The sequence below is a fragment of the Dromaius novaehollandiae genome, chromosome 12, assembly GCF_036370855.1.
Source record: "Dromaius novaehollandiae isolate bDroNov1 chromosome 12, bDroNov1.hap1, whole genome shotgun sequence".
Lineage (NCBI taxonomy): Eukaryota > Metazoa > Chordata > Aves > Casuariiformes > Dromaiidae > Dromaius > Dromaius novaehollandiae.
The window spans coordinates 26,634,713-26,655,014 of NC_088109.1; the positions used below are offsets into that span (position 1 = coordinate 26,634,713).

General features: G+C 49.7%; 1 protein-coding gene across 1 annotated transcript in view; it reads right to left on the minus strand.

The window, feature by feature from the left end:
- PLXND1 (plexin D1) overlaps positions 1 to 20,302 on the minus strand; it is a 90,992-nt gene that overhangs the window by 63,192 nt on the left and 7,498 nt on the right. The window contains exons 2-6 of the mRNA XM_064519257.1: positions 9,235 to 9,411; positions 6,145 to 6,276; positions 3,846 to 3,946; positions 3,034 to 3,163; positions 1,371 to 1,545 (exon numbers count right to left, since the gene is read on the minus strand). Coding sequence (XP_064375327.1) covers positions 1,371 to 1,545; positions 3,034 to 3,163; positions 3,846 to 3,946; positions 6,145 to 6,276; positions 9,235 to 9,411 — 715 coding nt within the window. The remainder of the gene's footprint in view (positions 1 to 1,370; positions 1,546 to 3,033; positions 3,164 to 3,845; positions 3,947 to 6,144; positions 6,277 to 9,234; positions 9,412 to 20,302) is intronic.

Consider the following 20,302-nt stretch of genomic DNA (forward strand, 5'->3'; position numbering starts at 1 on the left):
GTTTTCTCTAGGGCTTCCTCAGAGTTGCATTTCAGAGCTTGGACCACTCATCTCTTGCCCTCTGACTTGAAACTCTTCACTCTTAAATCAACATTTTACATCACCCTCACCAGAAAAGAACATTGTGACTTTCAGCAGAAAATTCCCAAGTCTTGTGCAAGTGTTAATTAGCAGAGTTAATTATTGTCTTAGCTTACAGTAGGTGCTAAATGATACTTCAAAAAAAAGGTAATTAAAACATGTTAGTTAACATGTTTTAAAACCCCACTCATTTTCCCCATGGTAACAAACCTGCAGAGTGGAAATCCTTTTTGACTATTGCTATACTATTTTAACATTACTATACTAGCCCTCCTCCCCCCCCGACTTTTTTTTTCCCCCTCAATTTTGCCATAAAAGCACAAGGGACAAGAGACAATGCCTCTTTCAGGGGACGTACAATAAATCAGTGCATTGGATTCCAGAAATTCATTTGGACATTGCTGTAACAAACAATACAAAACAGTTAATGATCTTCCATTCTTTAGATAGCTAGGGAGAAAAACAATGTAGCTTTACAAACTCGCCTATAAAAAGTGGGATTTTCAAAATGACTAGCTAATTCCTCTCCAACTGAAGTCAACCATCCTCAATACAGCATTCACTCCGGTCTTGAAAGATAAAGATTTAGTAAGCACTCAAGTCCGGAATGAAGTATCAAACTTTTCAGAAGGAGTTACAGAACTGGGTGTCTCAATCTCTATCTAGCCAGTACCAGATCTTGTAAGCTTGATTTTCAAGTCTCAGTTGACTTCAACCAGAACTGCAGGTGCTCATCACCTCCAGAACACAGCTTCCAAGTAGCCTCAAGATGGGCATTCAGTCCTGGCAGCATCTAAAACTGGGGGGAATAGTAGCAGATCTCAATCTGACTTTTGATTACACAAATGAGATTACAGTTTCTGAGCTGTCTGTAGTTATTTGCTTTTCTTCTGGAACTTCTCCTGAAGGGTAGTGCGTATTTGGAAGAGAAATTAAACAGGAACAACTGAAAATGGCAATATTATTTCCACCAGGCTAAAACTTATTTATTTTAATATTTACTTTATTTAAAGCAGAAGCTTTTAGCCAGACAACAAAAGATAAATCTTGATAAGTACATTAACTGGCTTTTGAATTCTGCTATTTGAAACAAAAATGGATAGATTTGAAAATACTGTCAATTCACGTTACGATGGTGGGACTCTCACACTTTAAAATGACATGATTTATAAAATAGAAGCAACCTCCCCCCTGCTGTATGCATTATTTGCACATCCAATTAAAAAACAAAAACCATGAAAAATTATTTCCTAAAAAAGTGGTTAGAATGTTTGTTTTCCTCTACGTACCTTGGTTATCTGGAAATGCTGGATATTTTTCTCGTGGAAGTAAACTGCAATAAATGAATTGGTTTACATAATCTCCAGCAACTCTTGCCACTGTGTGGATATTATTCCCATAATCGCACGATATGTTTGTTCCATTCAGGTTCGGGATTGTCCCATTTATTTGTATTATCAGGGCCTATATTTGGACAAAAAAAATCTGTTATTATTGTAAACATGTATATAGAAGATTTGAGAATGAGTCGCAAGCTTTTTATAGGCTAGCAACTCCAGCACAAGTCTACCGGTAACTATTTTCTTCCTTTTTATGCATTTTGAACTCCGAAAAGCCATATGCATACAAAAATTTGCTTTAGTAGTAAAGTCTCTGTCACTACAAATTCCAGCAAATGCAGCTGGTATGTTATCAGCTGGCGTTAAAAACTAGCCAAGGACTTTATTGGATGATCAAAGACAAAAAGAAAGTAAAGGCCGAACCCTTCCCATCTGCCCAAGTTGTCCCCAGCCGTCTCTGCCCGGACACGTCCCTCCTTGCTCAGCTCCCCCGGCGCCTGGGAGAGCCACTCGGGCGCTGCAGCCGCTCCCGGGGGAACCCCAGGGAGGATCGGCTCATGAAACGGAGGAGCAGGAGGAAGAGCAGGAAAGAAAACAGAAAATAATCCCTGCTTTCAAGTGTCGAACCCTTCCAGCTCCTATCGGCCTGCTAAGGGGCCGTCGGCAAGGAGCTGCCCCTGCCCGGCGGAGAGGACACAGTCCTGGCGGCAGGGCTGCTGCTAGCAGGCAGCAAGGACACTAACTGCATCCTTCCCTGCTGCGCAGCGACTGAGCGGGCTTCAGGCGGTTTCTTTTTGCTGCCAGTGCCCAAGGTGAAGGAACTGGAAGCCTGGCAGAAAAGGAATCCCTTCGTAGAGGATCACGTTCTCGGCTGGCACGCCCCTACTGCCTCCGCCAGCGTTTCCTCGCGGACCCCCAACCGCGTTGTTACGCGTTAAAAGCGGAAACCAAACTGGTGCTCAAGGTCTTGCGGACTGCTGAACCAAGTTCCTTCTCTGCAGCTCTGTTCCTGGGCTCTGGCCCCTAATGTTGCCTGTTTATAAGCCATTTCCCCGTGCTAGGGCTTGTCAAGGACTTTGGCACAAAAAGATTTTTGTCACTGGAGGAAGGTCTGTCTCTAAACAAAAATCACTGAAATTATGGGCATTTTTATTAAACATTTTTGCATATTAAATCTTATTTTTGGTAGATAAAGTGTTTTGATGAAAACTTTAAATAAATATAATTAAATTACCGTTAAAAATAGTAACAATACAAAAACAAAAATGAGCTGATTCAGCTGCTTGCAGCTGGTCATCTGTATTTTGATCATGGTAAGTCATTCCAGCGGGTCTAACTAGTTTCACAACTTTAAAAGTTCTGTTTATGTACACCTTTAGCAGCTGACATCCTGCTGATTTCCAGGGTGTTTAAGTACAGGAAGCCACTTTCGGGCGCTTCTGCAAACCCTGCCCTGATGCTGTAACACAGAGCCGAGCCCAGCACGTCCCACGGGCCGTCTCAGAGCTCCACGGAGGGGTGCTGCAATGCCGGGTATTTACGAGCCCCGAGCGCGGGTAATGACTCTATGGGATGCTGCGTATAATTAATTCAGTATCCATATCAAATGTACCGGGTTATCTTTGTCGATATTAATTTCGGATTCCAAGATGGTCATGGAAGGACACTGCTGCACTCCTTCACTTGCACTCGTCCAGAAATCGGCCTCACTGAAATTTGCGCACTCGTGCTGCAGCGAGCACCTGAAACAGAACAATTCACGGCTGGTTGTTTTTAAGATAGTTGATAAAGACGTTGTAATCGTTACAAGAAGAGATCCCAAGAAAAGCCTGCGCTCACATCTTTCTCCTCCATCCACACAGTTAAGACTAAAGCTTTGCTGCTGTATTTAAAGTGTCTGGTTGCCACGAGAGGAGTGTGTACTCCCGTTAGCATCGGCACAGCACCTGGCTGCAGTATGGAAGAGAGCAGGCCACGCTGAATATAAAACAGAAAAGGAAAAGGTGACATTTTCTCTGCATTTTGTCTGTTTCACTTGCAGATGTGGAGTCTAAATCTGCTAACTGCTTTCTGAGAGTGTGGCTTGTCTCCTACTCACAAGTAATCGCAGAGGTAAAATACGGTCTTTAACTAGGTGTTGGCTCTCGCAGTCCCATGGTTGGATGCCTGCAAGCTATTCTTTGCACTGGCAACCGAGTGCAGGCGTAACAATGCGGTTACAGTCAAATCCTGGCTCAGAAGAGCATCCCAGCAGTTTGAGACCAGATTTAATTGTTTTTAAAAGCGCTGCATGTATTTGGTACAAAATGGACAAAGACTAACAGTAATGTGATTGCGGGGAAATACAGAAAGCACCAAGAATTCCTGGCTGGACTAGCGGGCCAAGGAACACACCAAAATGCGCTGAGACTCAGCAAGTCCTACCTGGTCTCCATGGTGCACCACCCACAGTAAGCGTCAGCGGCGGCCAGGCACTCCGCGCACGTCCCATACTGGTCGCAGGTAGCCACCTTCACCCGCGTCATCTGCGCGACAACAGCACTGTTTCTTCAACACATTTCAAGACACCACAGAAACAGGCAAACTGACTGGGATGTGCTGACAAGGCCAAGCATAGCTCGTAACGAGACACCAGAAAGAGCGTCAGATTGCGGTTCCAGTTAACCCAGACCAAGCGTTAGAGGACATACACCAAGGAGCAAAACTCCTAGACCTCTGTCCGAGGTGGTGCATTAGGTGCACGCCACGCGCAGAGGATTGGCACGGGTAGTTGCATGCTGCTGACGGTGCCCCGGGCACACGCTTACCCGCGTCTGGAGACCGTGCACCCAAAGGGACAGGCCACCAGCGCCAGGCTGGGAAGCACAGCCGGGAGACGGGACTCGCCAGTGCAGGAGCTCAGCAAGGCACACGTGCAGCTTTGAGCTGAGCTGCTCCTTTCTAACCAGCACCTCTGAACTAGATGCATGATGGTAAGGTTGCAGAAAGCGACACCAACACCCGTTTGCTGATTCAGATAGAGATGGTTTGGGTCACAATTTCGCAACTTATCTCTCATTGTGAAAAGTTCTTGTTCAGGCTTAGAGAGATCCCTTCAGGACAGTATCTGGCTATTTATAAAATGACCAGAAAGCAAAACCATTTAGGAAACCTTAACTTATAAGGAAATCCAAGTAACTCTTCTGACTTGCACTGCAAGAACATTTAGAGAGAAAGCATGTATTAATTTCTGATTTTTCCTTCTCCATTTCTAAGCATTTGGGAAGGAAAAACAAGTAATTTGATAATTTAGGGACCGACAACCTGATTTGCTGAGCGCCCCGAGCTCCCAGCAGACATGGGCACCTCACACAGTTGGCTCCCCGGCCCGATTCTCTCATTGCCCGCCACGGTTTCCTGCTCCCGCACACGTATCGCGTTGGGCCTCCTGCACACAAGCCTGCCAAGTTCCCAGGCTGCTTCCTAAACGCAAATTCCTTTGGGGAAAAAAACTAACTCATCTGATCTACTGGAAAAGAAACAGGGAGATGAGAGCACCGCCAGTGCGGCACTCAGGGTTTCATCAGGCCAGGAACGAGGTCCACAGTATGGTCTGGGTTTTGAGAGTTCGAAAAGAGGAGGTCTGAAATTTCAGCTGAAGAGGCGTCCTGGGAGAGCTCCGTGAAATGACGATGGCCAGTCTGCAGGGAATCAGGGCTCGGAAAATATGAATGCAACATGTAACATTTGCGGCTGTGCATCTGTTTTGACAGATTAAAACATAATTCAGGGCAAGCCACCAGAGCTTGAAGCACTGACCCTGCCTTCCTCCTCTGCCCACCTGACCGAAACGAGGCTGTTTCCACCCGCCGTGGCATTCACGGGTCTCTGAAGAGATCCCTCCTGCCCGCCCCAGCCCTCCACGAGTTAGCTTATACAGAAACCTGCCCTAAGCACCACTTCTGACAGGCAGATTTTTGTTTGTAGGAATTTTAAAAGCCTCCTTAAAGACAGCGTACAACATTTTTGGTTTTCTACAAAGGACCAACCTCTGCTCATTTCTGCAGTCCTGTAAGTGTGACTGGCTAACATATCTTTCACTTTTCCTTTTATCTTACCAAAACAGAGATAAGAAAGCCAAAGCAGCTAACAGGAATCTTCACTAAATCCTGCCCAAACTCCAGTGAACCACTGCAAGGCAGGAAAAAAAAATCTATGCACTTTTTAATACATTTTGCACCAGGAATAAGGCTAATCATAATTTAATTCCCCAACACGTTCACCAGTTTGAAGACAAAGATCCAAATTACATCCCAGTCTGGACACTGAAACAGTCCAAAGCAACTGCAAAAGCAGGACACCTGCAACCTTTTATAACAGGTTTTGAAACATGGGCCCCCGCTGTGTTACCAGGTTCTGCGCAGAAATGCAAGTACCAGCACGCAGACCAGAGGAATGGCTGGTCTCAGAATGTTACTAATTTGCAGAAATTAAACAGTTCAAGGAAACAGTCTGTTCTGTATGACCTCCACTCCAGGTAGGAGAACCAAAAGGTACCAGGTATACCTTCTGGAAAGGTCTGAGCCAAACTTGGGCATCACAATCGAACCTCTAAACTTTTCAGGTCTGCCCATTAATATTAAAGCAAATATTATTGCTCCTCTCCGCCCTCAAATTAATGCTGAACACTAAATCAAATGCGTTTTGCTCAAAGGACTGTTTTCCTGAAGAATAAAGATCTCACCTGATAGGACGTCATCAGATAGAGGTAGGTGGAATCAGAAGGATCAAACTGCATGATGGGATGAACAGGCTCTCCATAAGCCACGGAAATGGATCTCCTGCTAATGATCTTCATGGAACTGTCCAGATTAATCTATAGTGAAAAGAAGCCATTCACTGAGAGCATATTTCAAGCACTACGGGAGGAGATGATGTTTTCTCTGTCACTAACAAGAATCAAAATGGTATCTAACAACGCTCTGTTCAAAGCATTGTAAATCTCTTAATGCTTTTTAAGCTCCGCACACAGAACCTTACTGAAAAGCCAGTGCCATGGTACAGGGAGGCCACTAAGCGGTCCAGAAAGCAGATGCAATGGCCAGGTGCACTGTCTAGTGATGAACAAACCCCATGTCCCTTGGTCTTTTTGGTTCAAAAGCCTCTATTTAACAGATTGCCTGGAAAACTTCTAGTCTAAGGCCCTATCCATGGCATGACTTGACTAGATGACTGTTTTCAAGTTAGCACAACATCAGCATGCCACAGCAGCGTTACTCTTGTTACCCTAACGTAAACAGCATCAGCTTTTAGCCCTCGTTATATAATGCTCATTACTGTTACAAAGAACATTTTATTCCCAAAGCTTAATGAAAACAGTGAAAATCAGCAATGTGGCTGTATAAGATGGCATCCCCTACTCTCTGCATACTTGAAAAATATGTGCTGTCATTTCTGCCTGAAAGAAGCTCGTATCCCTGCTAACTCCAGAAGACCATGACAGCTGTGGGAAGAGCTGAGTTCTACCTTGCCTCATGAATCACCAGCTAAACCGCTGGCAGTGATGGAAGAGGCAGCAAAGACTCAGCCTGCCTTTCAGATCCCAGAATGTCTTGGCATTTGACTTAAACTCAGCAAATTAAATGTGGCATTGCTGAGAGGAAATAACAATAGAGCTGCACGATTTTGCATGACAGTCACTTTTCAGCTTAAAACAGAAAGGGAGTCAGGAAAATGCCTACCTGCTTTCTAGCAAGGGAAGGCAATAATTTTAAGGAGCAATATGCCTCTTCTCTCTAAAGTCTGTATTAATTAATATTGAATTAATTATCACATTAGACGAGCATCCGCATGCCCTAGGATAGCTAGCACACACTCAAAGCACAGGGCTTCCTCGTGCATGCAAACACTGTAAGCTAATACATGCAAAAAGGGAACTATCATTATCCCCATTTTGAAAACTAGCTATCAGGAAACTAAAAAACTGGCCTGAGATCACCCAAGATGTCTGAAAAAGGAGCCCTGAAGCCTTTCATTTTAGCTTTACGATCGTCCTTTCTCTCTTCTTGCTGAGTTTTTTTCTAACGCTTGGCTTCTTCTAGGCATCTGCCCCAGGTCCCTCTGCCTCGTGGGCCTTGTTTATACTTGCTTTTAATCCTCCCACGCTTTGCACTGTACCTGCACAGCAGTGCAGCTCTCCCCGGCACAAGGAGCGGCAGCAGCACAGACGGAGACCGCTCACCCCCGCCGCAGAGCGCGGCCGGGTAACGTGCCCAAGGCCGCCTGAGCAGCTGCATCCCCCGTCTTGGCTACCTCGGTGCTAGCGGGAACGTGGGGAAAGAGCAGAGAGAGCCTGCAAGACGTGTCACACTCAGGCTGGAACTAAAATGGGTGAAATTCGGAATAATCCCACCACAGCGGCTCTTTCTACAGACCTTCAGAACTTGGTATGGGGCGACTCCATCCCTCGTACACGCCTGTCTCTCTAAAGGAGATTGCACCCCGCCACACCTTCACACGGGCCACTGCCTTCCAGGCACTGTTCTTCCTTTAACGACTTTGCTGGACCTGGCTGAGATAAGGGCCCTCACGCAACGCCCGTCTGCAGCCTCTGATTAACTCCCCGTACACTTGGCAGCCATAATTGCTGCTGGCAGGAGCTGGTCAAACACTGTTTCTGCCCCTTTGCTGTCTTTTCTCAGGCAGCAAATCTGAACGATAACTCACACAGAGTATCTTGCATCCCGTGCCAAATAACCAGGAGCCCCGAAGGTAAAAGGGCTTCTGGTTATGCAGCTGTGTCGCAGAATTAGATTAGAGCTATCTGAGCAAATTATCCCAGCAAAGGGTAGCCAGGAGCCTCTCTCTAATGGAGCTTCAGCAGATAAGGCTGCTTTCTCCGAAACGATAATGGCAGCAGAGCTGTTAACACAGCGTGAGCGCGGGCTGCGCTGCGTGTGGGATGTGCCCCTCTCCAGGGCCGCTGCACCTGGCCGCGACGCGACTTTCCCCCCGCCTTCGTGCGCGACCTGCCCCTTCGGGCAAAAACGAAAGCCCTGAGCTCGCACTTGTCCGCTAGCAGCTCTGGGAAGCCAGGGAAGAGATTGGACCGGTTTTCTTTTCTTCGAGCATTTTGATCCAATATTCCACATTATGCACTATTAACTCTGCGCTCAGAACAGGTATCAGCCATGTTTCTCCTCCAGGGTTTTTTCCTCCCCTCCCCTCTCCTCTGCGGACTTTTGACGCTGAGACTACGCCAAACTCTTGTGACTGGCTGGAATCTAAACCTTCTCTGGTAGAGCTCAAGCACTAGGGTTACGGAAACCCCGGCCTTGCATGCTGGCTCTAGAGCAAGGGGACGGCACTGCCCTACACTGCCTTTGGCACTTCATTTAAATAGACGCTTCAGCTCCACCAGATGCAGGGATCCACACTCCGTTTCGACTCGGCATCGATGGAGCATCACTTGGTGAGTCCCCTGTCTACGCGGAGCCCTGAAAAGCCATCGGCTCAAAGGGAGAGTTTATTAGAAGAGCTGTTAATAATTAAATGCTGTACAATAACATTTCCAGCACAGGTTTCATCAAGTACATCCTGCTCGCAGAGCAGCCTTGAACAGTAATTAACAGGCACAGATCACCTGGCAGCACGCACAGCTACTCCGCAGCCTCCAATCGCTTACTGCCAAATGAAAGCTGGTACTAAGCTAAACCCGACAGCTGTTTTCCTCTACACAAGTCAGAAGTCCGGGAAAGGTCCGACTGCCGCCCCGCTCCCCACCAGCCCTCCTTCCCCGGTGCGCTTGGTGCTGCTCGCTCCCGGCTCCGTTTACCTTCAGGAGTCCTCCATTCGCCGTGCCCAGGAACACGACGGTGTAATTATTGACACTGGCAACCGCCACGGACGTGAGGCCGTTGTAGGTGAACACCGGCGTAGCTGTGACAGGGTTTATGACGGCTAAGGGGTGCTGCAGATGTGCTGCTCCGCAGTCCAGCTGCTCCGGCTGTAGCTGCAGAGACACACGCACGTCAAAGGGCTGCGGCAAAACACGCGCGCGCGCGACAGGAGCCAGAGCCGCTCGTGCGGCGGCAAAGACACGGGAGACGTCTGGCTGGAGCGACGGATTCCCGCTGGAGCCTGTGCTGCCATCCACCAGCAAAGATCCCGGCGTGACCACCAGCAACGCCCAAAGCCAAGAGCAGCCTCTGCTCTGGAAGGAGTCTAGAAGCTCTGTGACTTTGACTAGAACTCAACGCCCTGCAAGTGAGGCTTTTTTGAGTGAAGACTGACCTTCAGAAAGGCGATTCCTGCCTCTGGGACGGACCGCGAGCTGGTCCCAGCTCCCAGCTGCGGGCAGGTCGCTCTTGCCAGGCCCGTGCTGGGCACCCTGGGACGCCGGAGCTGCGCCGCGCCGTGCCGCGTGCTGACCCGGCCCCATCCGCCTCTGTCCCTCCAAGGCAAGCGGTGGGCAAAAAGCTTTCCAAATAAAATCCCAAAATGTTACCTCCTTGCGAGTGAGCGAGGGGACAAGCGAGAACAGAGCTGGGGTCACCGCCCTCAGCGCAGATGCTGCGGACCAAGCCCGGGCCTGATCTCGCTGCCAGCGCGGCCAACAGCAACACCCCCACGGCCCTGGAAGGCCGGACGCGGGCACGCTCAGCCACGTCACGTCACGCAGACGTGCCCCCATAGCAGCGCGTCGCGCACCATACCGCTCGCACGGCACGAGCTGCCCGTCGAGGGCCCCGAGGCGCGAAAACAAGCAGCGATTTTGCTGTCCCCCGTGCTGGGTGCTGGTGTGCAGCTGTAGGACTGACATGCTAACGACCGCTGGTACCTGCAGACTGCAGGCTAGCCTAAAAGCCCAGGAAATTAAGGCCCTGGTTGTACTTGCACACGGCTCGAAGCAGGGGAACGCTCTCGACAGGCTTCAGCCTACGTCCTCAGAACTAAGCACATTTTACACCTCAGACTCCAGCTGTAACACAGGTCTCTTCCAAAATAACAACCGGGAGAGCTAACTTAAGCGGCCAAATGCAGGGATTTGAGGCTGTATCGTTGCTTTTTTAAGATGCTGGAGCTCTGTGCTTCCACCACACACATGTTCACAGCCAGCCTCTTCAGCATACTCCTCCCTGGGTTGAGAGTACTAGGCTTTGTATTTTAATTCCTAAATTATCAGTATATTATTATTACGGAGTCAGACTAAGTGTTTAGCTCTTTCCTCGCTTTAGTCATGTTAAAATTCCCAGCCTTGAATTTGCTGCTAACGAGTTCAGAAGATTAGGCAAACGTGTGAGGCCTTACAGGAAGGGCCAGAGACCCTCCCACCACGTACTCACCGGCTCCTGCCTCGTGCCCGTCCCGTCCCGGCCCCCCCAGTTCGGGGGCAGGCGGGGTCCCCACGCAGGGCAGCTCCGCGCGCCCTCCTGCCCCGCCGTTGCTGGTTTGGGGCACACCGCGACACGCGCGCGGCGGAGGGAACGGCGGAAGGAACCTGCTAAAGCCAAACCCTACGCTCAGCAACCGGGGTGCGTCGGCCGGTCTGAGGGAACCCATCCCCACGCAGGCGGAGAAGTTAAACCCCCCCCCCCGGACCGTGGCAGCGCTGATGGCCCCTCTGCAGCGGCCCCTCGGGTTCAGCCCCGGGCAGGTCCCCAGGGGGATGGATCAAGCGTGGGGAGCGGGCCTGAGTTTTTGGGGCCAGCCAGCTCTTGATCTGCCGTAATAACTGTTCAGGAAACAAAACACTGCTGCTTCCTGAATACTTAGAGCCTTCACGGACATTACTGAGGAGGTATTTTTAGCAGCTACTGGGGAGGAGAGTCATAGCATCCTCCATGCCTATGACACACACAGCAGAACATTCTCCTGTTCTGAAGAACAGCTCTTCTTTCACTGCCTAGACAGAGTAGATTGCTGCAAACAGTTTCTAGAAGTCATTTCCCTACTGCTGTTCAAGTGTAAATTTACTGCCACAAACTGCAGACTGAGTTCTCTCCAAGAAAACCAACATAATACTTGGTCTCCTCCATTCCAGCAGTCACAAGACCCCTAAGTTCACTGCCGTTGTTGCTGGCATCAGACATGAAGTAACAAAGACCGATTCAAAAAACTCTCTGCTGAAGCCAGCGCCAAGAAGGAGGTAACATACTCGGAGTTACAGCTTGGTTTGTGTGGGACGGAGACAAAAGGGTCGAGTGTTGTGAATGCAAGTGACTTTGCTAAATGTATTTTGCAGTTTTATACCATCTTGTTCTATTAAAAAACAGAACTGCAGCCCAAATTCTTAAGTGTTAATGTTTCCCAGTAACCGGGCAACACAGCTTCCCCAGACTACACACAGGGTACGGCTAGTGGCTCACAGTCCCTTCCAGTCACAGCCAAACCTTTACAAGTGTCCCTGCTCTCATCTGCCTTGGGGATAACCATCCCCAGCCGCCCCGCAGTGCTTTGCTGCGGCAGTCCTCGGCGGCGGGCAGCGGGCGCCCAGAGCCGCTCCGGGCTGCCGGGGTCACCGAGGGACGGCCAGCCCTGCTCCTCCCGGGCAGCTTCCCGGGAGCGCAGGCGTTCCTGCCTGCAGATTTCACCTCCTCCCGAGCCCGCATCCAGGCCTCCTCCTCACACGTGGCCGAAGGCAGCGGAAGTTCCCCATCTTGCGTCTGCCTGTTTATAAATCACGCAGTACAGACCCAATACAAGCACAAAGTGTTTTTTATGGTAAACAGGATGCAACTGTTCTAGCGCAGAGCAAGCCTTATTTTGGTTGCAAGCATCCTTCCTCTAAAACACCTTTCTTTAAATTACATCGGCTGCTCCAAAGGACAGGCAAAAGGAGACATATGGCGTTTCCTTCACTGGGGTTCCAGGGTGGAGTGACACAATATGCCGCTCCTGTCTGTAAACTACAGTACCAAGAAGATATTTTAACTCTGTCATTTTATGGTAAACAGGATATGACCAAGTCACATCCTTCTGCAGGCACCAGACAATCATTCCAGACCAGCACTGCAGCTTGGGAAATCTCCCTCGAAACTAGCGCTAACAGGATTCTTGACACAGAACGGGCTCAATCTCCATCTGAAATCAAACCGACCTTCCCCGAAGTGGGCAAAGCATAAACAGAAGTTTTCTTCCAAACCCAGTATCTCTTAAGATTCTGCCTTTTAAAACAACCCTGTGGGCATTTACTATATTGGCACCAGTTTTCTGCGGCACGCTATGGATATTCGGAAACTCACAGAAATACCGGGGGTATGGATTCGGATCATTCTCCACCCAAAACATTGGATTCTGCCGCTCTCACGGTAAAGAAAAGTCACCTCTGGATGCAAGCCGGAGGGAAACTACGATGTGCACGGGGCTGAGCAGCATCGCTGCCATCCCCACTCGCTCCCAAGCAGGCCCTTGTGCTCTTACGAAATCTCACAAGTGGTGCCAAATAATTCAAACGGAAGAGCAAGGCTTAGTCAGATTAACCCCTTAGCACGATCACGAAAACAAAGTAAGAGATAAAAGATTTCCAGTCGCATCAGAGCTCAAACGTTCAGCTATTTTTATGGTGCAAGCTCAGGTCTTTATCTCAGGCCTAAAATGAACATAAGCTGAAGAAGCGATTTAACAGAATTTCCATTACAACTCTTTCGCCCTTAAGCAGTCTGCCTGAGAAGCAAGACTGCAGGATGTCAGCTTCGGAAGGAAGTCTGCTGGAAACAGAAGGAGGAAGAGGAGTGGTGAGGGAGCGCTCAGGAAAACCATGAAATGTACTGATTTTCGTATCCTGTGTTTGTGACCTTAAAAATAGTTCTTAAGCAAAGATGGAGTTTATTCTCAATCAAAACCAGGCTGCAGTTCAAAAAAAGCCCTGAAGTTTTTGCTTTCAGCAAGGCTCTTTCTGACTTTACTACAGAAAGTCTGAAAGCTTTATAGTGCAACAGTAAGTGGAAAGTGAATCCAGCCCCTTTCATGCATCATATCAGAGTGGATTAAACTGTTGGCTTCTAACATGCCTGGAGTCCTGGGAAAATGACATAGCTAGCATCCGATAATCCACTCCAAACTTGTTGATTTGTGGGACTTAGCAATCTTCTTCATAGGCTCAAAATTTGGCAGTTGCTCCCACACAACTGACATTTTCAGGCCATTAAATTCTGTGATAAAAGGATTCTCGTTTTATCTCTTGCCTTTCTTAACATAAACCATTAGGCTTTTATTAACATTTAGGTATGACTCAGGAAATCTCTGACTGCAGACAGAATATGCAAAATAATTTGGACATTGTCCGAAGACAATAGCAGGGCATGAATTCACCACTGAACAATACAGAGAGACTAAAAACCGCTGTGGAAGCGTTCCACGGATACCACAACAGCATGGGCAGAGTGAGACGGTGGCAAGCAGACTTGGTTGCATTATGAAAACAGAAAGTACAAGCCCTCCTCTGTGTCCGGCAAAACCCAGACTCAGCCACAAAATCCCTCCCCAGGCACAGGCTATTCATTACGGAGCCCTCCCAGCATTGCCAGCAGTTTGTACACACAATCATGCGTTTATCTGCTGGAGTGTTGCAACCAGAACTGTCAAAAACAGGCTTTTTAAGATGCCTGGAGGAAAATGTCATCCTCAGAAGAGGACTCTACTGTTAGGGCACTTGATGCGTAAGCGGTCTCTAATTGCAGTGCTGCTGCAAAGGCAGGCGTTAGCAGGAAGCTCCTGCGACTTCCCATCGTGTTCTTCAGGCACTGGGAGACAAACGGCTCTGCACTCTTGACCAGTTGAGGCACTCGGGCCGAGAAGCGCGGATAAAATGAATCCTGCTGAATTCTTCCTCGACAATCATCCACATTAAACAATCAGGACCCCAAGAGCACAGCACATGTCTTTAAAAGAAAAAGACTTGAAATGAAATTCGCACCCTGCTTCACTGTTTACTTAGACTATAAGGTCCTCGGGCTAGGAACTGGCTTTTTTGTGTGTTTTGCCTGTTTGCACAACGCCAGCGCGGGCCAGCCTTCGCCCATGGTGCGCTGCTAGCCCTAGCGTAACTCAAATAAGCAGCTATCAAAATAAATATCCGCCGACTCGCAATTGCAACCTGGTTCACCTCCTGTCCGCGGGGAGCCATGGGTCACTTCGCAGTCCCGCCAGTGGCTTTTTCCTACGCCTGTGTCTAGACACAGCAATAGGGCCAGTTCTCACTGGTGCAAATCGGCACAGCCTGACCCGTGTCGGGGACGCTGCCGGTTCACATCTGCTGGGATCTCTCACATGTTATCCCGAAGGGTCTGAAGTGCATGCGAGAGGCCACTTAGAAAAAGCTCTTAGGATCAATTCTATAGACCTCTGTTTATTTATGCCTTGGAAAACAATGATTATCTGCACATCGCTGTGCAGTCGCACATCGCAGTCTTGTCTTTCCGTGCGTCTTGCGCGCTGCCCGGAGCGGGGGGACTCGCAGGGGCTGCCTGGCAGCCAGGTCCCGCGGCACGAGCGGTGGGAAGTCCCTGGCTCACCGCAGCGGGCTCCGACCTCTCCGCAAAGCTGCTGCAGGGCCTCCGGACGCAAATCCTGCCCAGGGCATAAAAATCCTACCGTTTCTCATTCTTCTCTGCAAAGGGACCTGCCCTTGTTACCACAGTGCGGCAGAGAGGAGAAAAAGGGCTTGCACTGGCCAAAACAGCGACTTGGGCAAACCGCCCCAACGCTTCCCTACGGGGCGGTGGGAGGTTCCGAGCGGCTGCAAAGGCAGCGCAGGGCGAGGCAGGCGGCATCACCACCGCGCTGCCCCGATGCCGCTCACGGCAGCGGTTAATCCGGACTTCATTGCTGTCCTTGGCTCCTCTTGCGAGGTTTTGGCTCTGGCGCAGGCGCCGGAGCGGAGCTGCTCCCAGGGCTCCACACCGCATTCCCTGGGTCCCAGCCCAGCCTCGGGCACGCAGGTTTCATGCCGACACACCAACCTCAGTGCAGCGGCTCCTGTTTGACCTGGATGGACAGCAAGTCTGGATCGGTCTCGTTCCCTGCAGCACTGTGCTCCTCCATGGATTACTGTTTGGGGTTTTGACCAAATAAGTCTAGAGTATCTTGCCTTTCTAGGCTGGAAGATCCCATGAGCCTTTGTGCCAGCTCTGCTTAAACCCTCGGCATCAGCTCGCAGCAAGACTGAAGGAGAGGCAAAAGGCAGCGAGTGGGTCACAGCGTAGTTTCTGCTCTACCAGGCCCGGCAGCACCGCGGGCCAAATCACTTAACCCAGGCTGGCTGCTGATGGCTCTCGGCAGGATGCTCCCGGCCAGGGACCACGAGACGGTCCGCGTGCACGGGGACGGGCGAATGGCACAGGTCACGCCAGCCTGAACCACCTCACGGCCCCCCACCCAACTGTTCCAAGAGGTTGCTGCCCTCCCTTTACCATGGTCAAAGGAACTAGACCAAAAAACTAGATGAAGCGACACCTTCGTCACGGATTTTACCAGGAATGTCACTTGTTCTGTTACATTTCCAGCCAGTTTCATGGAAACACAACAGCATGCTGGGCTGGCCACCACTCTGTACGGAAAAGGATGTCTTCTCCAATTCCTAGACTTACACTGGACCCTCTATTCATAACCCAGAGCACCAGAACCACTCATTCCTAGTGGGAGTTTTCTAGGCCTGAATCAGGAAAGTTAATGGCTTGCTGAATAGAAGTAATTGCTTATAAAAAATGATCAACAGATTTCCTCTGTCAAATCCCCATGAATCATCATTCCCTTGACAAATGAGCATTCACTGTACCAAAGCCAATGGCATCCAGCAGAATAGATGCATTAGTTGCGCAGAAAGAATAATGACTGAATCAATTCACTAGCTTCTCCCTTCTACAACAGATGAATGTCATCCCAATGCTGAAAAGTGTTTCTTTGGCTTCTGCAGAGTTCCTGATTCCTGGGAGCTTTTCAGCCTCTTAATTTTCATTTTACAGGAAAGCTTTTTTTTTTCCTTGTCATATAAAACTAATTCTTTCTTCCCTCTACTTTTGACTCAAACCCTTTTCTTTCCTGCCAACTCCTGACATTCACTCTTAGCAGCTTCACATGGGAAATTCACCTGATTAAAATGAGTAAGGAATTCAGGCTTGTCTCTCTCAAATTAAGTGAGCAGAGCAAATAACAAGTAAAACCAAGCAAGCACAGTAACAATCTCCATTAGGAAAGGCAGGGTGAGGCAAACACTTTGCAGACAAGTGATTCTCCTGGGACTTTTCATCTGCTCAAACCATTTCTGCAATTACTCAAGAATCTCTGTACAATCAGAGGCAAGAGATTCCTGAAAGCCCTGTCACTGTCAGCTCTGCACCAGAAAGCTACCCGTATCAGTAGTTTTGCCTTTCTCTGATTCCTGGGGTTTTCAGCAGAGACTGCGAGGTGCTCATCTACTATAAAGCGACAGGCTAAGAAGTCTGCATTTCTGAAGCCAGACTCGGAATGGGAACTGACCTAAGGAGCTGAGCCCACGCACTCCCCCAAAATAAACGGGAAACTGGAAGTGAGACTGCAAAGACAAAAAGATCAAGATCTTCAATCAGTTCTCAAGGCCAAACCTCGGCGAGGTTGAACTGCTGCATCTAAACTTCAGCGGAGGCATGTTCGCCGTCACTGCGGACTCGGACCTCAAACCGCCGATGTCAAAGTGATTCTGAAAAGCCAGAAGATGCTCTCAGCACTTTGCCTTATCACGGAGGGCTAAAACATGGAGCTCCTCTTGCTGCTTTGGCAAGCAGCAGTCCGGGGTAGATCGCACGTACTCCTGTTCATAGCGCTTGCATGCACGAACCGATCTCCCGGAAAAGCAGGTGACCGGCGAAGCACAGGCGCAGCAGCCGAGCTGCAGGCAAAGCTGGCGAGCCGGTCACAGGACGAGCAAGGCCCGGCAATTGCTTAAGCAAACAACGGCTTCCTACAGCCATCAATCTTCCACTACGTCTGTAACTTAAGATACAGGAGGGAAGGGTGGGGGGTGTCTGACTTCGGGCGTCTAGTAAGCGGAGCCTTCCTCGGGGTGTTAAGGAGCACGTAAGGGCTTGGAAGCGTCCCCGGAGGCTCCGGCTCCTACCAGCGGCACCCCGGTTGGATGCCTGGTTAGATGGTGCGATTACCCGCTCTGGGGAATCCCTCCACCATCTCCTCTTACAGGAACCAGCCAGAATCCCAGCCACCATCAGCCAGACGCGGCCCGGCACCCCAGGACAAAAGGATTTATCCAACCGGCCCCGTTAAAGGCCAAGGAAATCACGCAGTCCCAGCCCAGCCCAAGCTCGGGAGATGCAGCTACGGAGCAGGACGACACGGCTGCGAGCTCAAAGGCCGCGCATGGAAACCAACCCCTGCTCCATCCCGCGGTTTTTGGAGCGCCTCTCCCACTGCTCCCTTAAGTAAGGAGGGAAAAGCGACCCGGAGACTGAACTAACGGCCAAGGCAGTTGAAAGGAAGGCGAACGAGCCCGCTGGGAGCTGAGAGACCTCTCCCGAGGGCTTCCCGTCCCAACGCGGCGGGGTCCGGGGCTCCCGCGCACGCGGGCATCGCGCTCAGCCGAAGCCACGGCCGGCACGCGCCATTAAACGGGAAACTGCCTCAAGCAGGGAAACATAAAAAACACCAGTCTTTCAAGTGAAATCGCACATCCTTCATGCTGCCAGGAAGACTGGTCAAGCTTATTATGTCAGTCTTCATCCTGCATTAAATACAATACTTCAGATTATACAACCAAATCCCCCGGGAACGGGCAGGCAGAAGGATTAGCGAACAACAGGCTCCAGAGGGGTTGTCAGAGTCAAAATAGCCTGTTTTTAGGCTGTGAGAGTTGGTATGTCCTTTAAAATCACCCCTCTTGGAAATGCTTTCTTCTGCCCAGTTCTTCAGGGACAAAAAGAAGAATTTATCAGTCCAAGAGTGCCTCACTCCAAGGACGTTCTCACTAGTTTTGAAAGCTGAACTAAAACGTCCCCGTTGAAATTGTTTGGGATAAGAAGTCTGATTTATTCAGACGGTATTTTCTTAGCTGCTCTTTCCTCAGGAGAGTCCTCCCCCCCCCAACCACTCAAGCTGTGTTTCTCATTTATGTTTAGCTTTGGCTTCAGTAACCAATTTCAAAATATTCAGACTCCTTCCCACAGGAAGGAGTTCTGGATGGACAGTAAATTTGGCTCCTCAGTCTTCAGAGGTTATTTTTTTTATTATTGCTACTACTAACACTTAGCACTTTACATCTTCAGAGTGCTCTGAAGGCCTATCTGTGTGATCCTGTGCTGAAAAAAGCATCCATTAAAGTAGCAACTTCTTACCTAACACAACTGGTCTTTTGCATGTGTCAGTTCAAATCGGCTTCATTTAGCAATAGTTTATAGGAAACGTTTTCCTGCATTTTCCTCATTAGTTCTGCAGAATCAATTAAGCTGGGAGACAGTGAGCAGAGTTCTGTTCTTCTTTTACGCGTTCTCACAAACCTGCTGCTCCGGATCGCAGCGCTCACTCCCACACCAGCGCAGCGACAGGGAGTCCGGCGCGGGGTGCTGGGCCCGTGGTGTGGTCAGCCGCGCGGGTGCTGCCCCTGCGGCGCGGAACAGCTCCATACACCCTCCATCGCAGCCGAGGTGGGCCGCGTGGCATGCAGAGAGTAAAAAGAAGGTTTTTTACTCATGAACTGAGCACTCCAAATACACAAATGACCGAGGTACAAAACCATGCTGCAAGGGACGCAAACTGCTTCGTTAGCCCGCAAATACACCTTTGCTCCGCTTGAACGCACCTGGGACAGACGCCTCTGCCCTCGGCAGGATCCAAGCACGCACGTTATAAACGGCTGATTCCGATAGCGAGACAGAATCAAGATCTAGCTCAGGTTCCTCTGACCTGCGGACCAGCTTCCACGCACACACACTTTGTCTCCTCTTACAGACGGCATCCGCGAAAGGCAAGGGACGCTCTCCAGGCTGTCAAACGCTACGGTGATTTACTTGCTTGTACTGCAAGTACCCTCTTCAGCTTCTTCTCCGGAGGTCCTGTTTCTTAGCAATTAGGAAACCAAGATCAACAGAATAAACTTAAAGCTTGTTAAAAGGAACGGTCCTACTGCATTCAGCAGCAGAGTACCTCTCACAGCACGCAAGGCTTTCTCTCCTCCGTACCGCTGCAGATTTTTCTCTGCTGCCTCCAACATTTGTAAAAACAGTTTCCAGGACTGCTTGGAAAGACCTAGTAAATACACCAAAATCCAGTGGATTTTGCAGTTTACTGTGGCACCAAGTCTCAGCAAGAAATTAGGCTGTAAGTCAGGAGATTGCAGGGATGCAACCTTACAATCGCAGTTCCTCCCCAGAACTTGGGGACTTTCTCCAGCCACTCGGCACTGGCCGAGCAGCCTCCTGCCACGGGCAGAGCCCCCCCGGGACGCGCGGCTCAAGCCGCAAGAAGAAGTTAGCAGAAGGCACTACCTGCATGGGCTGCTCCCCAGGGCTGGGGCGTCTCTCCTCCCGGGCTGAGAGCTGGCCAACATTTCCCCCCCATTTAATGACTTTCCACAGCACAGCTGAAAGCCCAACCCGAGCCCACGCTCTCCGTCAGCTGATTCCCAAACTGGGGTAAGTGCCCACAGCTGCTCCACGGAGCACAGGATCTGCGGGGCCTTTGTACCGCGCTCAGCTAACATCACACTCGCCGGGGCGCTGAACGACCCATGAGAAATACCGAGGGACGACAGGGCTTCACCAGGCCAAACGCCTTTGGAAACTTACGTTTTCTGCCACAAAAAAAAAAGAATCCTTAGCATCTCCCCTTCTTCATCAAGCGCTATCAGTATGCTATAACTCATCCCAACTCTTCCCCAAAAGATACTCTCTACACACAGATACTTTCTAGAATACACC